The 21399-nt window shown below is 40.4% G+C and overlaps 1 protein-coding gene across 1 annotated transcript in view; it reads left to right on the top strand.

Moving 5' to 3' along the window:
- The window catches only part of camk1da (calcium/calmodulin-dependent protein kinase 1Da), an 80720-nt gene that overhangs the window by 29294 nt on the left and 30027 nt on the right, over positions 1 to 21399 (top strand). The window contains exons 2-3 of the mRNA XM_033614871.2: positions 10177 to 10308; positions 15327 to 15401. Of these exons, the coding sequence (XP_033470762.2) occupies positions 10177 to 10308; positions 15327 to 15401 (207 nt within the window). The remainder of the gene's footprint in view (positions 1 to 10176; positions 10309 to 15326; positions 15402 to 21399) is intronic.

The raw sequence follows: 21399 nt of genomic DNA, 5'->3' as shown, positions 1-21399 counted from the left end.
CCGTTCGGCGCTGACAGGAGTTTGGCGCTGTATAATTGTCCTTGTCCATGCTCTGTCATTATCAGGCCTTCTGCTCTGTGGATGTGCGTGTGTGTGTGTTTGTATGTGTGAGAGCACATTCAGAGGCAACCGCTTCTGCTTTGATTAAACTACTAATTATTGATCGGGCAGGAGCAGACCTACAGAGCTGACATTATCCTTCTCTGCATGCATGTGTGTTATTGTGCGTTCATGTGAGCCACATGCATCCATAGAGCTTACCGGTTCTTTCCCAGCTGCCCTTTCTTTTCTTTTTGTCATACTGTTTGTCATTTAGCTCCCTTTTTCATTAGTTTTTTGAAGCTCTACTTAATTTTCATTTTAAGAAACACGTTCATATCACAGTTAAAAGCTCCTCACATTGATGGGAGCAGGGAAGAAAACCTTTGGAAAGATTAGGACATTGTTAAGAAGGCCAATAAAATCATGGACGCAGGAGCAATGTTCTCCAAACACTGAATAACAGCGAGTTAACAAATGGCTACAGATTAGATTGTGCAGGGAATGTGTTTGTGTTTTAGCCTGATCTTGTGAGAGATGTGTCAACATTTTGCACTTGGTAAATTAATACAATTACTGTGCGGCCATTAATGCCATTCAGTTTACATCCATTTCACTGTACCTGACATCTTTGTGAGCTGACAGAAAGGCATTAATGGACTTTCTGGTGTTGTCTAGGATACTTGTCTGCATCACTGACTCTTGTTTAACGAGCCTGTTTATGTAGGTTTGTTATTACAGGTGTTAAATCATGCTAAATTAGACAAAAGCTTGAGCCATTTTCATTCTATTATTAGGTTACTTTGTTTATCAAATAGAGATAATTTTTGACTTTGAATCAGTCAGGTTTATTACACGGCACAACACTGCACTGCAAAGCTGCAGTCTTGAAGTAAACAATAGAGCTGTGCTATTTACACTACAAAAATAATGTCCATTTGTATGCCAAATGACCCTGTGTTTTGTTTCTTTCCAGAGCCCTCTGTGTAATCTCATTGAAATAAATGAGGCTGCATTTTTTTGTCATGCAGAGCCAATGTCTGGCTGAACTACAGCTAAAATGATTATTCCATCTGGAACCGGCCATAATTTTTAATAATCAATTAATCATAGCAGTCATTTTTCATGCAAAAATCCTCCAGTGTCAGGATTTGCTGCTATTCATATTTATATCATCATGAATGTAATATCTTTGAGTAAGGTTATAACTGTACACCAAGCAATTTATCAATTAAGCGAGAAAATAATAGAGAGATCAATCGAAAAACAAAATTGATGTTTCTAGGGGTGGTAATCGCCAGAGGAGATATGATATTATCATGATACTTAGGACACGATATTATTGCATGTATTTGATACAATATATTGCCATTTGTTTCTTTTCTTTTCAATGGCAAATTACTTCCTCGAAGGACAACTTTGTCAACTGTTGGCAGATTTAACGCCCTCTGTAAGGCCAGATTAAACATGTGAGCAAAAAATTCACATGCAGGTATCCCACTGACTGAATTGTAACATCCATGTTAGAAGTGTTGTCTGTTTTTTTCGGCAATCCCTCATACTTGTGCTGTGTTTTGCAGGAGGTCTGCAATGTTTGCTCCAATGTGACTTTGGTGTACTGCTCTAGTTTGGAGAACGTGAGACAGCAGTCGCCAGTCCTCTGAGATAATGTGCTGTTATAGTCACATGAATCCATTGACCTTGAAGTCCAGGTGTCACAAGTTAATGCCACCCTTCCTGCCGTACTCAAAGATTCCTGTTAAAAAATCCAAAATAAGTCCAGATGTTTGATCTCAACCCTGACGGCGCATTTCAGGTTTCTTTCTTTGGTGCCTCCAACTTTGTTTTGATGAACTTCCTGCCAAATGCTGCTGACTGAGACCACTGCTGACCTCACAAGGAAAAACAACATTAGCACCATCTAGTGGACCGAAAAAGCAATTGATTTTATTATTCTAGTACCAAAAGTTGGATTAAAATGTGTAACAATATATCGCGATACTATGCTGCAGCGATTTCCCCTATCCCTAGTTGTCTCTTGCAGTCCTAGTTTGAATATGACCAGAAAAGATAATTTTTTATTCAGTGATCTCCGCTTTATAATTCCTCCTCCCATTCGATAGCATTGACAGTGTAAGCATGTTTAGGATACTGCCTCAAAACACCGCTGTCCCTAAGCACAGTCTCACAGAGCTGCAAGTGTGGCTACAGGCGCTTTGAAGGTAGTACCTATTTATGGGAAGGAACCTTTTTTCTTGTTGGTGAAGCAAAGTTGGATATACATGGTTGCTGTTAAAGTCTTTGTTTTAATCACATCCCCACTCACCTTGCTGCTGCACTGCATTCTGGTCCGCTTTTCTACTATGACCTCTTAGCCTCTTCTGTAATGGATTTCTCTGTGTATGATTGTTTTGTGCTGACCCTCAGAATGCAGCTCTTGCTCTTTGACACCAACAACTTAAGGTTGACCACTGCTGTATAAGATTGCTGAAACACTTTCCACTACCACACATTTCTACAGCGGCTGATAATAGTGCCAGGTCATTTACAAAAAACATACACCAAACTAGAAATACCATCCGGTTGTATACCTCTGCACACCAGTCAAGTTTCGCTTACAGTTTACATCCATGCCTGTGAAAACATGGACATTTTACACAAAAGATCTGTACCATCAGCACAGTTTCAAGGTGGACACCATAGACTAGTGTCACAAATTCAGTATCTCCCCTTACGTTCCTGAGTTATGATGTTGAGTAATGGCCTGACAAGTATTTTATGCAGTGAAGTTAACCTTGTCCTTTTGGATGTAAAATGTCATTGTCATTCATCATTATATCCTATTAGACATTTATGTGAAATGTTGTCATATTTAACACAAGTATGGTGGAGTTATGGCCAAAAACATGTTATGTGTGGTCACACTGACCTTATCAGTTCATTGCTGAGTCCAAGTGGACGTTTTTGCCAAATTTTAAAAGATTTTCTCAAGGTGTTCATGAGATATCACGTTCACTAGAAGGAGACAGATGCAAGGTCAATGTGACCCATGACAACCAAAATTTAGTAAGTACATTGTTGAGTCCAAGGGGACGTTTGTGCCAAATTTTAAGAAATTCCCTCAAGGCATTGTTGAGATATGGCATTCAAGAGAATGGGACAGACAGACGGATGACCTGAAAAACGCCATGGCTCCGGCTATGGTTATCGCCGGCACAGAGGCATAAATAAATATCTGAGCTCTGATTTTAGGAGTTTCACTTTGGTTCCAGGAGAATTTTTGCTTTTCTTAAAACACAGAAGAATCTGACATTGAGAAACACTGATAGCTGCTGTCAGTCTCCATGTTAAATGTGTCACTGTCACCTTGTCAGCCTATTCTAGTCTCTCTGTTCCTATCTCTGTCTTAGTCTGTGTTCGTGTATGTGTGTGTGTGTGTGTATGAGACAGACTGTTCCCCAGTTGGATATGCACTTGATGGAGAAACACACACATGCACACACCGTCGCTGTCAATACGTTTCCTGCGCGGCGCACTGACAGAGGCAGTGGAGCTCGACTGACACAATTACACAGGTTCATACAGGAGGAAATGCAATCATTGTTGCCGCGGGTAACAGCAAGCAGGGACTGCCAGCCAGTCAACCCCCAGCACACACACACACACACACACACACAAACACACACAGCGCAGTTTGTGAACTCAGCAGCCAGATGTTATACAAGCTCCTTTCCTCCAATCAAATGAACCCACAGCAGTGTCCAACCTAACATGATTTTCCCACTTCACCAGTAGATCAGAGATTTACCGGCCCAGCAAGCACAAAAGAAAAAAATATATTTTTCCCATGATTTCGGTGATTGATTAAGTTCCATTTAGATTTGGTTGTTTTTCTTTAGTTACTAATATATAGTGTGGATGTACAAAACTGCAAAACATACCACAATCATTGCTTTACCCCTAAAAATGTGCTGTTTTTCCCTGCGGTCTCTCTCTGTTGCCACTGAGACGTTATCCCTACCATTTGCAGTTGCCTTGTCTGTCAGCTCAGCTGCCCATTTCTCCCGTCTCCAGAGGTAGAGACTGACTTCTTGTGGTCCGTGATTTGCACTACATACAATACCTCCTCAATATAGCATCTCCGCATGATCGTCAGGATTTCTGAATACACTGGTACTGTGCCACCCCAGCCGACTGTCCACAGCATGTCCTTTAGTGTGTGTGTGTGTGTGTGTGTGTGTGTATATGTATGTGTGCGTATGAGTGTGGCAGGCAAATTAATTTAGGGTTGACAAAATGTGAAGTGGACCATGCTGTGGTCCTGCTGTTGTGGTAGAGGTGGTGTCGTTGTTGTGTTTGTGTGTGTGTGTGTGTGTGTGTCTTTTTGTGAACCTGCAGGTAGCTTATTTATCAGGTCCATTCTGCTTCCATTCACATTTGTAGCTCACACACACTCTCTCTCTTTCTCTCTCTCCTGACCTTTTTCCTCATTTCAGTTCAGTTCAGCTTCACTTTTCTTCCCACCATTCAGACATAATATTCAACATGAATGAACAGTGTGTGCATGTGTGTAAATGCAAATGATGTAAAAATCTTTTCTTTATTGATGCAGTAATCAGTTTTAGTTGCTCTTGGTTGCATAATCATAATTGCTAACTGCAGATTAGAGCCTATCCACATTTTGTTGACCCTCACATCAGTGTTGATTATCCGTAATCATCAACATTGTATTTGCCCTAACCTGTTGTGATTACGGCTCTGAAAGCAGGACACGTTCCAAACAGTGCAGCGGTTTATGAGCAGCTCTTCTGCAAGGGTGACAGTTTGATGGTAAAAAGCAACACAAAGTGTCTTAATAAGCTGTTGGGTCTCCACAGGCCTTTAGAAAAGTTTCAGTGCTCCTCGAAATAGAAGTCTCTAGAATTCTACTGGAGGGATGAACACCATTAATTTGCTGAGTGCTATTTAATATGTTTTGGAAACAGCAATCCCTAAAAGCACACTATCTTTGAGGTGGAAATCACACAAAACCAACCACAGAGAATGGTTTGATCATCTGGTTTGTCTGCATATCCCTAGACCAGTTTTTCATTGAAGTGGTTTAAAGGGAGCGTCTGACCTTTAGAGCATGCAGCCATTTCACACGTTGCTTTGCTGGTTTGAGGACCAGGAGTGTTGCTAATAGGCTCTTAGTTGTTAAGGTTAGGCTGGTCCTCTGCACTTGATGCTTCACCTGTTGAATATCGCTCAGCAATCGACCCCACTGCTAGGATTCGGGATAGAGGCCTGCATGTCTGATTAAGCCACTTGTGGTACTGTTTGCATACAGTAGTTGTCAATCACTGAATCTAAAAAATATTTTTCCGCACAGCTGAACTAATTACTGCCATTTTAGCATGAAAAGTTATTAGACGAAAATGCTGCAGGTGAAACTGAGCTAGTTATATCACTCTAATAACTGCAGTTCACGGTCAGTCAACACTCCATTTGCAAGCTGAGTGGAAGCATAAATGATAGAGTAGGCTTCTTGTTCAGTCCAGCACATATGGAGCAACATTAGCATGCATTTGGAGTCATGTTTCTGGTCACCTGTTTTATTTTTCTTACTGGTTCATGACTAAAAACAGCTGCCTGCTACGGCCAAAAATAACGCCAATGAGAGTGGTGAGAATGAACCAAAATCGAAAGGTTCAGAGCCGCAAAACCAAAACTGTGAGCTGAGAGATGCTTCTTCTTTACATCACACATTCATTTGACCCATTATTATCAAGATATTGACTATAACATTTTTTTTCTGGTTCTGGTTTATTATGTATTATCACTGAATTATTTTACACCTTCAATTAAAATCCTGACAAAATCACGTAGCACAAGGACAACTGCAGTGGCAATCTGCCCACCTGTGATGATTAATAAGAACTGCAGCTGTGAAAATTTAAGAGTCACCATTTGTCGTAATTAGCAATACCACTGGTGTGAGATGAAGTTGAAGCTTGCCGGTGGTCTATAGTGCAACAGGAATATTTGTTTACAGTAATTACACCAATATTGCAGTGTAATTATTTTATAGTGATGGAGCAGGAATTCTAAAGGCTAGTCACGTCATTGAAGTGGACTCCCTGGTCATTAATTATCTAACCAGACATAATGTGTGTGTTCTGTACTGTCATAATTGTGGGATTTTTGGGATTATGTACGAGTGGAGTTAAGTGTAGATTAAGGCTGAATTCATGTATTGTTGGTTGGGTAGGTAGTAGACACCCCACATACACACACACAACAGCTGTGGGTGTGTGAGAGAGAGATGGAGAGCTTCTGAACATAGGTATCCTTGTGTGGCTTTTTTGTCAGTGGATGCTCATTTATGTACGTAGCGGTCTCTTTCTCTGTCTCTCTGTTTTCTCAGAGGGTAATGAATGGAAAACACTGACTGTGTGTGTGTGTGTGTGTGTGTGTCTGCATCTGCTCATGTATGTTAGCAAGGCAACAATACACACAGCACAGCCCACTTGTTTTGTCTGGCTTTGACATCACCAAAACCCACAACAGCCATTATCGGTGCAAGCAGGTGTCTGTTGTTTGCGTGCTAGGCAACTGAAGGGATCTGATTGGCTACCAGACAGTCCACCTTGATCACCAGGGGCAACCAGCACTATGACCGCTTGTCACTGTAAAAGATGTGTGGAGCGTGAGGTGAGAGACAAAAAGAGGAATGACAGAGGGAGGAAGAGGAGGTGAGAGGAGAGCGAGATTCTCGCTGAGAGGCGTGAGAAAAACACCAAGAGCAAGCAGTTCAGGAAAGGCGGCGACAAAAGTGTTTACCGCTGTGATGGCACGCTGGTGTTGCTACGGCTAGTAGCCCTATTGGCAGATGGGCGGCTTGTCAAATGCGCTTCGCTCTAAGGGCTTGAGGGCGTTCTGCACAGCAGCACATATTGATATGATAGGGAGCTCATTCACAACAGCCTCTTTCCGCTTGAATGAGGAGCTGAAGACACACAGTGCAGATATACACACCAAAATATACACAAATGTAACAATAAATGAATGAAAAGCTCAGCATGGAGAAGGACGACGGTGTGATGAGGTGCGGTGGTCGACTGTATAAAAGGCAACCTGAAGCGAGAGTCATTTTCCAAGCAGGCAAGCGTTTAAGATGGAGAAATGGAAATTAATTCTTGAATTGAGTCCTGACTGATGTAAATATAGGGCTGTGACAGATATTTGAATGAAATGTTTAATCAATAGAACAAGGTTAGTGGAGTAATCTTAAAACACAGTTGGACTCCACCAACACTTTCTCTTTTTATTGCTCCCATTGGTAGTGCACTTTCAGATTTTTCCCTATAAGCCGTACTCTTTTGTCCCTTTTCTTTTTTGTTTTAATTCTAATAATAATCTTTAATTGTGAAACACTTTTTAAAAACAAGGATACAAAGGGCTTCACACAAAGCAACCAATTAACAGTAGCTAGCAGTTATTTTAGGCGGCACTTAAAGCTAAATGCTAACATCAGCATGCTAATATGCTCACAATGACAATGCTAACTAACATGCTGTGTGGCAGGTGTAATGTTAACTGCCGTCACCTTTAAGTGGTTAGCATGCTAACATTTACCAGTTAGCACTTAACACAAAGTACTACTGAGGCTCCGTGTTGCAGTTACTTTGGAAGTTTCAGCTAATTGTTTGGTTTTACAGCCCACAACAGCAGACCGTAAAGGTAGCAGCTAGCTTGTAACTACAGTGGAGCACTTAGCAGAGAGCCAACTAGGGCCCCAAAGGACAGAGATTTGTAGTTGTTTTCAGTGAGAGTGAAGGGTTTTTTTAGCGGCTTTTTCATTCTTGAGAAATATGTTCACTTCCGTCTAACAGCTTGTCAGTTATTCAACATTAAACCTTAACGTTAGAATTAACGCCTTAACGTCTGAATTTATTCAGATATACCTCGGGCAACTTGAAAGTGAGCTAACATTATAATGTAACCATTTTACAACTGCTGAATTAGATTCAATAGAGTCCTCAACAAAACATCTGGTGCAATGAGAGCTTTCTCACGCTTTCAATCTAGAGAGTGAGAGTCAGCATAACCACAGAAACCCACTACAACTGTGCAAGCGGCATCTCATCTCCGTTCCTCACCTACTGACTGCCTGCGCAGTGAAAGAAGGTGTTAAAAGTTGTTAAATGTAGCATGAAAGTTGCCAAGTCGGCAACACTGGTAAACAGTTTATTCCTCTATACGAAGAGATTAAAAAGGTGATACTGACTCAGCCAGCCTTATTTATGTTGTTCCAAAGCTTTATTGCCTGAGTGCACAGTTTCTGTCACCCTTAGTTCTGAGATTGGACTCCAGAACAGGAAAAAAGGCCCTCTAGCTGAGAGTTTCAAGCTACATACAAACTATGTATATATAAGTATACTATATATGGACTAAAAAGTCTGAAGTATAGTTATTTGCCAGACCATGCAGTGCCTTAAAAGAGCCTTCTTCTGGTCTTAAAATCAATATCATTGTGCACTCAGCAGGTCTTCGAACGGTATAAAAGTGAATTTGTGTCAGCTGCAGGTTGCCTGAATGTTGTACAGGACGAGATGACAGAGGGAGGGGAGATAAACACGGAGAGCAGAGATAAGGATAGAGAGATGTTTACCCTAATGCGACATCAGTGAAGCGGATGGCAGATCGACACAGGAGTCAACACACGGTTCACGCAGATTAACTCGCAATAGGCTCATCTTCATTCATCACCCTGCTTGTCTTCCCGACACACACACATTAACAAACATGCACACGCTCATAACTGAACAGAAAGACAATGGTGCCGTCGTTATTATTGAGGATCATCAGTTTTCATGGTGCGAGAAACAGAAATTTTAAATTATTTTCAACCATAGCAGCCTTTCGAAACGATGAAAAGATTGCTAATGTTCTAATGTCACAGTTGGCAGATCCAATCACATTATTATTGCAGTGTAATATCCTTCATATTAAGATAATCAGATACCTGTAACTGCTGTTAATGGGATCTCAAAAGCAAAATGACTGAATTCACATTAGTGTTAAATTTGGAGTTACACTGACTGTTTTTCGTTTCACTTTTATTTGCTATGGTTAATGCAACTATAACAATTCCACTGAAAACGTGAGTCTCAGTTCTCCTAGATAAAATGTAAGCAACCGACTACAGGAAACAACCCAAAAAATGCAAGTGTTGAAAGGGGCACCCCACTGACATCGCTGTGTTTGGTTATCTAGGGCTCTGATACTTCAAGTTTGACGAGTATGTTTTTTTAAAGTGTCTCTTATGCTTCAACTTTATTGAATTGCAATACTAAATCACCAGAGCACTGCATTAAACACCTGGAATGAGTCTTTAAAGAAATCAGGAAACTTGTCCTTGTCCTCATATAGCCTCTATGCTACTGCTAGATGATGGGCAAATTCACAAAAGGACTGCGCAGCTTTTGAGGCAGCTAAACCTGCACAAGTTAGACAAAAACAAAAACAAAACTTTAATTCTCAATGCACCTGCAGAGGGTAAAATGCACCCCTCATTGTGCTGCCAACAATAATGTCTCAGCGCTCCTGTGCTATTTGCAAGTGTTTAAAGTAGGTATTGATGCAAAATTGGCCCCTTTCTATGCAAATGAACATTTCAGAAACAGTCCAATTCACAATGATCAGCACTAAAAGCCACAGGCAGTTACAGTGAAATGACTGCATTAGCGTCTTGGTGGTAACTGAGGCACATTTATAAGGGGTCTTTCGCCCACATGCATTAAAAACAGCACTGACAGAGTGTGATATTAGATTAATACATTTTCTCTCTACATCTTACTGGTCACGATCTGATAATTTCAGTTGATGCGCAATTCATGCTGTAATCAGCAGTTGCAATCCAATGTGCTCCTTGTTTGTATCATGCTGGTTCATGTGAGGGTGTAGATTTAAGAATGAGATCATACTAGACCGTAGGATGCACAGTCAGAATGCAATCTGTTTCCCAGCTTCGTATCATGAAAACTTAATTAGTGTGAAAACCAGTAGGGTACCAGTTGAGGATGGAAGGTACGTATATTGTCCAGTAAATTATCTGCTTGTGACTCACGTGACGGTTTGTGTATGTGTTCACAGAGGGGCGTTTTCCGAGGTGGTCCTGGCCCAGGAGAAGCTGACAGGCCGGATGTTTGCAGTGAAGTGCATCCCGAAGAAAGCTCTAAAGGGGAAGGAGAGCAGCATCGAGAACGAGATCGCCGTGCTGAGGAAGTGAGTGCTGTTGTAAAAACACACATACACACGCGCCTAAGCCTCCTAATTCCTGGTTACCGGGGCAACTGTGCATCTCCTCTCTCTTTTCCACACATCACAACCCCCTCCCAAAAACCCCCGCCCCCAGGTCATGATCCACAGCCCACCTACCACACATATACACACACATCACGACTGAAACTTCTGTCTGTCTGAGCATAAAACAGCTGCACAGTATAACCACAAGAATCCTGTAGTGAACTCTTCTAGGATACTGGGACTGTGAATAACTGTAAATGTGAATGGTCCAGTCCATGGAGAGGGAAAATATCGATTTCTAATGGCTGAATTTTTATTAGAACCAATTATTCTTTTTGCCAGAGTCAGAACTGCACTCTCTGAAGATGGTCACGTTTACATTCAGCAAGTGGAAAGATGACAAGAACATTGCTGTCAGATGTAAACTGTGTGTAGGTAGTGGCACTAAGGCTCCTTCCACTGCAAAAAAACACGACCTCAAACCTCCTGAAACACCACTACTACAACCAACAGCACAACAATGTGAAGCCTGTGGAAATAGAGTGTGCCAGGGCTGACATCAAAACCCGGAAGTTTAGCATCGTGCTGGTTCCCGGAAGAGAAAGTGAATGTGATTTTTGCATTGCGTTTTGGATTATGTCAGAAAATAAGCTCTGTGGCTAACACAAGTTTATGATACTTACAGGTTTTGTTCAGTGAGATAATCTTCACATATGAACACCTTTCATACCGCATTTGAAGCTTAAATGCAATCACCAGAAGTAAAAAGCTTAGTTAGGCTTTAACGGACTACATGACTACCCTATGGTTGCATGACTCTTGACGTCACCGCCACTAAGCTTTCAACTGATTTCGGCCGCTTTATTTTAAAAACATTGTATAATGGGGAAATCGGACTGTTTAAGCTAAATAACAAGCTGTAATGGCGGACTGCCAGCACTCTCGCCTGTTTGGGGGTGATGACGTTTACTGTCCCCGACAGGGTTTGTAGTCGTATTGAGCAACTTGTTAGCAACCGCCTTTTTTACGACACGTAAAAGCTTCAAAATTCACAAGTAGGGTATTTTCTGACGTGTTTTATGTCTTGGAACAAAACCTGAAACTCGCTTAAGCTTTTGTTAACCACAGACCTTATTTGAGGCATTTTACCAAAATCCCATTCAAAAAATGTATTGACTTTTAGACAAGAGAATCGGAAGTGCTAAAAGCGCTAACGGAGTTCTGGGTTTACTGGCACACTCTATGCACCCCACCAAAGGCACGGAGGATAGCTGTAGCCCTAGACTGGCTAAACTGGATGTTAATCGTGGACAGCTGCAGGCTACAAGCTACAAAGAACTCATGAAGCTAATAACTGGGTATACGGTGGTTGAAATGTTCCCTATCTCCACAATTAACTTAAAAAATAACAGTCACAGTCAACAGGGGATTTAGGAGATTACCCTGAAATTCACATGGAATCTTTTTTTTTTTTTTTTAAAGACATTTTTTGGGGCATTTTGCCTTTAATGGACAGTACAGGTAACATGAAAGGGGGAGAGAGAGAGAGAGAGAGGGGGATGACATGCAGCAAAGGGCCACAGGCTGGATCCGAACCCGGGCCGCTGCGGCAACAGCCTTGTACATGGGGCGCCTGCTCTACCCAATAAGCCACCGACGCCCCGTCACATGGAATCTTTAAGTCTGAATTTTGAGGAGAAAGGACTCAATAACCAATTTTGTTGGGTGTAAAGGAAAAGTAATTTAATAAGTGGTATAACTTATTACTGTTGGCAGAGAACAATAAGTAAAGAGTAAAGTAATAATATTACCCTTAAAGAATAATCAGTAGTAAATTACATTTACGCTGTCTCTTCATCATGGATGCACAAAGCTGCTACTTCATCCAAACTACTGTGTTGTTTTCTCATGAATAGGCCCAATTAATGGCAGAGTCTCTCCAAAATGGATGCTTGTGATAATATAGTGAAAATTCTTATTATTCATTGCTAAATCTGATTGCAAGGCATAATTTCATTTGGCTATCCAGGGCAGGCATTATACACAGCAAGCAGAGGCGTCTGTACTGTGATGAGGTGGAACATTGCAAAGTAAAGCAATGTGAGACCTTGAGAAACTATCTAAGCTAATTTATGACTTTAATCTTGAACATTTTATCTAGAAAGTTTTACTCCCCTGGCTCTTTTTTCAAAATGTATTTTAAAAAACACGATTGCTTAATAAGACCTAATAAGCTATCCATATCACACACACATTAGAAAACAATATTAAGATATTTATGATTCAGTCCATCAGAACCATTGTTATGGCTTGAATGTGTTCTAGCAGTCGGCCAGACAGAAAGAGAGACAAAGAAAAAGACACCAACACTCGTGGTTATTTTCTGTACATGTGTTGCAGGTGAGCAGATTTCAACTGGAATGCATGAGCTGCCATGTTTGGACACAACATCCAGTGTTTAACACAGAACCATGGGAATAACTAGATGGTTTGTCAGTGTAAGCAGCTAGTAACATGCAAGGGAGGTAAAGTGTAAAAACAGTGCAGTGACAATACAGATGTATTATTCTATTAGATACAATACATTTGTTCGTTTGGCTACACTGTGTAGAGTGTAGAGTTAGAGAAAATGAGACTTGCTTCCAGTAATGAAGGAGAGGCGTAGATTTTTATTCAGACAAATGAGTGTCATTACTGTAAACAGATGAGAGTCTAAGTGAGCAGACTGGCAGTCTCTATCAGCTCGTACGCTGTGAGACATCGGGGCGGCTTTGGAGGGAAATCTGACAGATTACTTTATGGCACAATCAGGAAGAGGATGATGTTCTTCCACAGCAAACGGAGCTTTTAGAGAATCTCGTGACGGTAGATGGTGGAAAGAATTCTAGAAAAATAAAGAAAATTTGAGAAATTTTGAAAAATTTGAGAAAAAAAATGAAATAAAAATGCCATCTATTACATCTGTCAGCTTGATCTGTGCAGCAGTAACAGAGGAAAGAGAAATGTATGAATGAGACCAACTAGCGGTAGCATAAAGCCAGTAATGTATGAGGGGGTTTTTCTGAATGCATCCTGGCTCTCCTCTTCCATTACGCTCTCCTCATTATCTCAGGCAGGGTTTAAATACACACACATTATCCTTTTTCTACCTGCATGCCTGTGTGTGTATGTGTGTGTATGAGTCACGTCTCAGCTCTGCGGTTCATCGCCTGCCTGGCGTCGCAGAGGTCACACGCTCCATAATAAGTGTTAGATGCTCACCTGCGCACCTGCTGCTGTGCATTCCTGCATGTTTATGTTTGTGTGTGTGTGTGTGTGTGTGTGTGTGTGTGAGAGAGAGAGAGAGAGAGAGAGAGAGAGAGAGAAAGAGAAAGCGGGAGAGAGAGATAGACCAGGGGGAATTACCTCTGTTCACAATGAAAAAGATGATTAACCCACACACCCACACACAAAATCAATCGTGTTTCTACAAGGTATGAGGTGTTAGGATAACGCATGTACACCTACACACACAGGCGCACACATACACACGCACAAGGATGGAAACACCCTCATCACAGAGCCGTAACCATGGAGAAATCAGGAGAGAGCTGACAGAAATGAGCAAAGGAGTGAGGGGAGGATGAAAATGGGTTTTAGGCAAAATGGCCCCCTGTGATTGGAAGGTTGGCAGCTCAAATCCCTGAAGAATTTGTGCCGAGAGAAAACAAAAATGTTAGTGCAAAAGTTTATTCTTGATTTACTCCCTGTTTTTTTTAGAGCTTTTAACAGCATCTCTCAGTCTCCTTCAGATGTCAACAGGCCTTCAGACATTCTTACAGGCTTACATTGTTTCATCTGTGATGGTGTTTGCTGTCAACTGGGCAAGAAATAGATTACATGGAAATGTAAACATCTACATTTCCTACTAAATAGACCTTGAGAAATTTGGATACTGACGTCTGGATTGCCAAACTAGATATAACGCTATCTGAGTATTACTCTGGATTATCTCCCATGTGTATTAATGTGGCAGAAAATTAATAGGGAAGCAAAAAGTTTACGATGAAACAGCAATGGTTAGGATTAAATTAGGGATGCACAACACTGGATTTTTTTTTGCCGATATCCAATATGCTGATATATAACAATTTATTTGGCTGACCTAATGTTAGTGATCATCAGGTCTCTTCTGTTGCAGAATTAACATCATATTATGCATGAATACTCTTACCATGATGGCCCGCCAAAAGATGGAGACATGAAATACAGTGCTTTTCAATGAATATAACATTCATTCACTGTGCTAAACAAGAAGAAGCATGTTGGGTCATTCTAATACTGGCCGATATCAGTGACATGACAATATTATCATGCATCCCAAGATAAAATGTCTTTTAGTTCTATTGATAAGTTATTGTGTGATGTAAGACATTGGTTCTCAAGCAGGCGTCCGAGTTCCAGGGGTTCCCCAGAAAAATGAGAGATAGTTTATCTTCACTATTTAATTCACTGCAAGTGCCCAAATAAGAGACATAAGCATAGGTGTAGATTTTGGGGGGAGGCAGGGGTCACAGCCCCCTCAATGTGTAGAACATGTGTATTTGTACCCCCTAGTAAAAGCATGAAAGTAGTAATAGTACTTTCAATTTGACGAACGGCTAGAATGCAACTCATAGATACAACAAGGCCTATAAATGCCAATAAAATAGGTGGTGGCAGTATGGTGGCAAAAGCTCTGGTTGCAATCTGCCAAAAAAACAGAAAGAAGTTGAAGCAATATGCACAGTTGAAACAGGAAGTACCTTTTTCACCATAAATGTATGCACAAAAGGCAAATGTTGTTGTTTGAAATTTATCAGAATGTATGAAATGAAGTGTTTGATGCTCAAAATTTCTTGGTAGAGGATCCTCAGACCCCCCACAATCCCAAACCCTTGGACAATGAGTAATGGAGGTCCCTGAAGCAAGACATGTTGAAATAAATGCTTTACTGATGGATTGTCTTTGCTTTGCAGGATCAAGCATGAGAACATTGTGGCACTGGAGGATATCTATGAGAGTCCTGACCACCTCTACCTGATCATGCAGCTGTGAGTTGAAGTTTTATGTTCTTTTTTTTTTTTGTTGCTTTCTACTTGAGCTTTGTTGTTCAGTATAGTTGGTGAGAAAACAGACCCCAGAATCCTGCATGTGTCCCTGGGAGATCGTTTAATCAGGTGATCTGGTAATAGTGAGCTGTGTGCTGAAACTTAGTCCACTCAATTTACACATGAAGTTCACTTTACCTGTACCAATACTACTTACTCTGTCAAAACACTTGTATAGCGTCTTCTGTGGCTTTGGAGGGAACTTGAAAAAATAAACCTGACTGTGTCATCAGGCTTATTTCAGCTTGGACATTTTAGAAAATGATAGGATGAAATGATGTGTAGCAAAAGTCCTCAGCTGGACATTGCATTCAACTTCAAGGCCACCAGGATGCCCTAGACTTAATGTTTTTAACAGAAAGCCTTTGTTACAAGCTGGAGGTACAGGCTTTGGAGGAAGTGTGCATTTCAGAGGCAGGGCTTGTTTCAAACTACCCACCTAGGGGCAAGCTGCAACTATCTGTGCAACATGTACACTTAAAGGAGACCATTATGTTTTTCCTTATTTTCTGTCATATATTTAATGTTACAATGTTGGATGTTCATATTAAATGATGTCAAAGTTTCAAATAATGAGGTAAATGTATTTAAATGTAATCCCTGTGAGCAAAACCTTTGGCTTCAGATCATTCTGAGTATTCTGTTTAAAATGTTTTTCTACTTTGGCTACAATCAAACGTCACGTCAAGGCAGATTTCTTTGTATGGTCATGGCTCCAGGCACACTACTGCAAGTGCTACATGTAGCTACATGCTAATGTCAGGCAAACATCTAAATTTGGTTGCCGATATTAAATTTTCCCTGATTTCAAATTATGTTCCTGCTGAAACATGTCCAGTTGTAACAGGAGAAAGTGTTTCTATACAAGATAATATCCAAGATACAAAAGACTCTGAAATGCTGACCAATCAGAGCAGATTTGCTTTTTTTGCAAGGGGGTCTTGAGACAGGTGCTAAAACAGAACGTCTCACACAAAGAGTGCATACAGGTGTTTCAGCACAAACAATTTGAGTAAAATAAAGTGTTTTTCTGAACATTTAAGCATGTAAACATGTTCTTGTAGAAACCTTTAATACAAGTATGAACCCAAAACTGAGCGTAATCCTGTACGTCCCCTTTAAGCTATGATCAGCAACTTTGATTTAATGTGGTGCAAAAAGGTCTCTTTCTAACCTTAAAAGCAAGTTCCCCTGAAAGGTGACGTTTTCTTGTGGAGTTAAATGTGAGTGCTTCCTGACTTATTTATAAGAATGTTGTGGTTCTCAGGCATTTGTCTACTAAATATGCAGAGCAGTATGACTCAGCTTTTAACTTTCCACCAAGTGTTGAAGTGGTCCCCCATAGGAGAGAACAACCAGGCCTGTGGATGCTGATAACTGCATTATGGGTACTGTAGTATACAGCATTGTTAGAACATGGCCCAAACTAGACTCTGGTCTGGTGAAAGGGGGGGGGGGGGAAGTTTCATTGGTTTTTATTTTTTATGTCCAATATAGACCCAAAAAAACCTCTCTATTTAGTGTGTGTGTTTATTTATTGATTTTTGGTAATATTGTATTTTTGAAACAGGAACATTAGATCTTTCCAAAGAGCAGTTTCTCAGTTGATGAAATCAGAGTACAACTTTCATATTTCTAATTTCAGTAGTTGGTAGTTTACAGAACAATTTGTTAAAACTACAATATTTTCTTGCGTTATTCATAAAATACTATTTATGAACCAGAGATTCATATTTCTGTCTTTCTCACACTTTTAATCTTATTCCTCTGCCCACCCACCCATCACCACACACAAACACATGCACACTTTTCATTTCAATGACAGCTCTACTGAGACGACAACATCTCACACATTAACACACACATAAAAAGCCCACCCGTCCACCCACACACACGCAAAAACACAACACACAGCTACAAGGCCTCGATTACATCAGCAGCATCTCTGCTTTGATGGTCAGCTGTAGAAGCAGAATGGCCCGTGGTTCACCCATGGGTGCCCTACTAACCTCCTCTGCAAGGTTGCTGCTGCTTACATAAGACGTTGGACTGGAAGTTTGGCACTTGTACTGGAAACATTTTTGTCAAGTTCAGGTCTGTGGATTACACAACAGTGGCTATGTTTACTGTTTATCTGACGTTGGCAAATTATGTGTTCGCCTACCACACGTGGGTCCCTCTACGCCAACTCTGAAAAAAGTACAAGATACAGGAGAAGTTTTGTCTTATGACACTGTGAAATCACTACTTTTTTAGATTTGATTGAGGGATAAACTCTTGAGTTAAAGCTAACACTTTACTTTGATTGACATTAAAGAGATTCTGTAGAAGATTCAAGAAAATTCCATGGACTTCTTCAGTTACTGAAGACTGAATGGAGTAATCCCATTCACTATGATGTAAGAGTTAATGTTGCAGCAGTGTGACATAATCAATAACAAGTCACTTGTTTAAACCTGCAGATTTTAGCCGTAATGGGGATTTATATATTCTTTACAATACACTTCATTTGTGATGATGGACCAGTAATTGCTGGTCTTCTCAAAGGTTTACAGCAAGCAGAGCATGTGTTTTAAAAGACAGACAAACCAAGGGAACTTACAGGCTTACATTGTATCACAATTTTAATAGTAACAACTGTGGAGAAAAACTGGCAAACATGTTAGTTTTAGTGGTAAAGTGTTAGAAACAGAGAGTTTAAACAGACTGCAGTGGTGTGGCTGTACAGTAGTAACATTCCCAGTAATCAGTTGATAAGATTTGTCTCCTAAATAGGTTACTGTAACATAAAGTAGTTACGTCAGACCTCATCTGATAACGGAAGCTTTATCTGACATCACTGGTATTTAATGGTATTTATGTTCGGCAGCAGTGACATTTTCAATCCAAGCTAAAGGAAGCCATCTAAAGAAAACTGCAGTGGCTTAAGGCATTAGGAAAATTATTTCCCTATTAATGTATACTTAAAGGGACAGTTCACCCCACATCAAAAATACATATTTTGTCCTCTTACCTGTAGTGCTATTTATCGGTCTAGACTGTTTTGGTGTGAGTTGCTAAGTGTTGAAGATATCGGCCGTAGAGATGTCTGCCTTCTCTTGAATATAATGAAACTAAATGTCACTCAGCTTGTGGTGCTCAAAGCACCAAAAAATGTATTCTGAAAAACTCAACAGTAACGTCTCTTTCCAGGAATCATGACCTGGTTACTCAAGATAATCTACAGACCTTGTTGTGAGCAGTTTCATGTATTTGCTTCCTACCAAACTACACCCGTAAACTGTATCATTGTGCAGAAGGAAGTGTGCATCTACTCATGGACGTGACAGCGTGAGATGTAAAACTTAATGGGGTCCTCCTTGGCTGAGTTTTAATGTTAGCTAGCTCAGTGATGCCAGGTGAGCTAGCAGTGGATGAATGCTTCTTTCCACACAGTGATAAGATAGGTGATGTAGTATAAAGAAAATAATTCCTACATGCAACTGCCCACAAGGAGGTCTGTGGATTATCTTGAGTAACCGGGTCATGGTTTCTGGAGAAAGACATTGTTGTTTTGAGCACCACAAGCCAAGTGCAATCTAGTTCAGCCGGTATCTCTAACACTCAGCAACTCACACCAAAACAATCTAGATCGATAGATAGCACTAAAGTTAAGAGGGAAAGTACTTTTTTTTTATTTTAAGGTGAACTGTCCCTTTAAAAGGTAACAATATTGTCATTTGAGAACATTTGTATTTGTAGCAGAACTATCGTCAACCAAAGGCCAAGAAAACAGGTCAGATCCAGAATGCTTTAAAGCATTTTTTTTTTCTTTTTTTTACTTTTGTTGAACAGCAGTCTTTGAGGCAACAGGTGGTAACAGAGATATTGGATGAAGCGAGATACCCAACTCAGCTCACTTCCTGATTCAGTGACGTCAGCGCCACGCCCCCGTAGGAGACTTGCGGCAGCTCTGAATGTATTGTCGTCAATGAGGAAAATGAACGTGATCACAATTTATGGTCAATTCTTTCGCCCTGTAGTCACTAAAGTAAATATTGCGTTCATTTTCCACAAGCCACACATCTTACCAACATTCTGACACTAAAGCTGCATTTTTCATCCGCACAGATCAAGAGAAAGTTAACTTTGTTTGAGCCCTGTCCATCTCAGAAAACAAGTTCTCGCTAGATCTCGTGATCTTGATAAACAGGCGGTAAAATCACAGTTAGCTTACAAACAGTTATTTACTGCTAGTAATAAATAAAAAATGCCCAAGCTTTGTGCAACAATAGGCTGCGGGGGGGGGGGGGGGGTTGAGGGAGAACAGGCTCTGATTGGAGGGAGAGCTAACCACGCCCACTTAGGAGACAGGAAGAGTAACCGTTTTCTTAACATTGGATAAGCCTACAGTTGGGTATCTCCCTTCATCCAGTATCTCTGGTGGTAATTACAAGTTAAAGCTAAATGCCAAAACATAGTATAACAACAGCACAAGTAGAGCGGGGTCACAGAGTCAGTAAGCTGGCTCAGTAACATCAGTTATACAACAGTATCTATGTAAGGTTTGCTAACATTAGCTAATGTTAGTTACCATATGGCTGCTACTAGTCTTTGCAGACTCATTAATTCAACCTGTCATTTGTGAGGAAGATTGAGGCATTTCTTCCATCCGGTATTATTTAATGTTCAGTTCTTTTCAGACACTCAGATGGTAAATGAAAGAAACACATTCAGCTTTTCACAGAGTTGAAGGTCCTCCAATACATCTGCTGCGATGCGTGTTACGTCACCTAAAATCCCTCCGTTGGCCAGACTGCAGCCGAAGGTTTTACTCTGATTAAGCTGTTTACTTTCTTTATTAACTTTTTGATGGAGTTTCCTGTTGTCATGAATAAACCAATTAGCAGTTTCCTGGCTGCCTGCCACCACCTGTTTGTTAGGTTTGCTACTGTTGGTCACACGAGAGGGAAGTGATAATCCCTATTCAATGTTAGCTTTACTGTTAAATAGGCAGCTGTGCTTTTTATGTATAGTTAATCATGCTCAAGGACTAATTGCAGCTTGAAATTCTCTCACTAGACATCATTAAAGAGAGATAACATGACTGATGTGTAAGGTGATTACCACCAAAATTACAGTTGAAGATTTTTCCATTTTATCCAAGATTGCAAAAATAGGATCTCATCACTTTAGGTCGAAGCTTTAAAGAAATACTACTTGGTATCACTGATGCACTTTCTCTGTCTCTGGGCAGCAATTGAGTCTATTATGAATGCTGTTGGTTCTGTACTTACTTCTGCTATACTGTGCAGCAGAGTCAATAAATCAACATCCCAAGAGGTTTTGACTGTAAAAACTGCTTTCATTTTACTGCTCTCACTGTGTTTTTCATACCAGTCATTTCGATGAATTAAAGGAGCTGCTTTCAGAGCAAAAGAAAAAATTGTGACAGAGACATTAACAGGAAAGACCCGACCTCTGCTCTTTCGTCCTCCTGTACTCCTCCCTCTCTTTCACACCATCTGTGCTTCTTTCACTTCATTGCTTCCTTTCCTCTCCTCTCACACTTTATTTCCATCGCCATCACCTCTTGTCTTTGGCCTGCTCACTTGCATTTTTTACTTTTTTCATTTTTCTTTCTTTTTTCATGCAATGTAGATCAGTTTCTATAGTAACAGTGTCAAAGGTAACACCTAGGTTATAACATTTCAGGGGGACCTTGAGAATTGCAGCGGGTGGCATTATTAGCATGAAAGATTTGGAACGTTGCAAAACATCAATTGTAAAGTGTATTTTTATCCGCTGGGTTGAATTTAATAAATATATCAACACCTTAACAGCAAATCATATTACAAACAAGATGCTGTTTGTCTTTATCGACCATATTTCACACTGTCTGATGATAAAGCAAAGATAAAACAAATTTAAGAAATGCATTGAACATTGAACTAACTCATGC

The sequence above is a fragment of the Epinephelus lanceolatus genome, chromosome 23 (genome assembly GCF_041903045.1).
Source record: "Epinephelus lanceolatus isolate andai-2023 chromosome 23, ASM4190304v1, whole genome shotgun sequence".
NCBI classification, from domain to species: Eukaryota; Metazoa; Chordata; class Actinopteri; order Perciformes; family Serranidae; genus Epinephelus; species Epinephelus lanceolatus.
The sequence above is the reverse complement of the archived record's forward strand: the minus strand, read 5'-3'. Positions and strand labels throughout refer to the sequence as shown.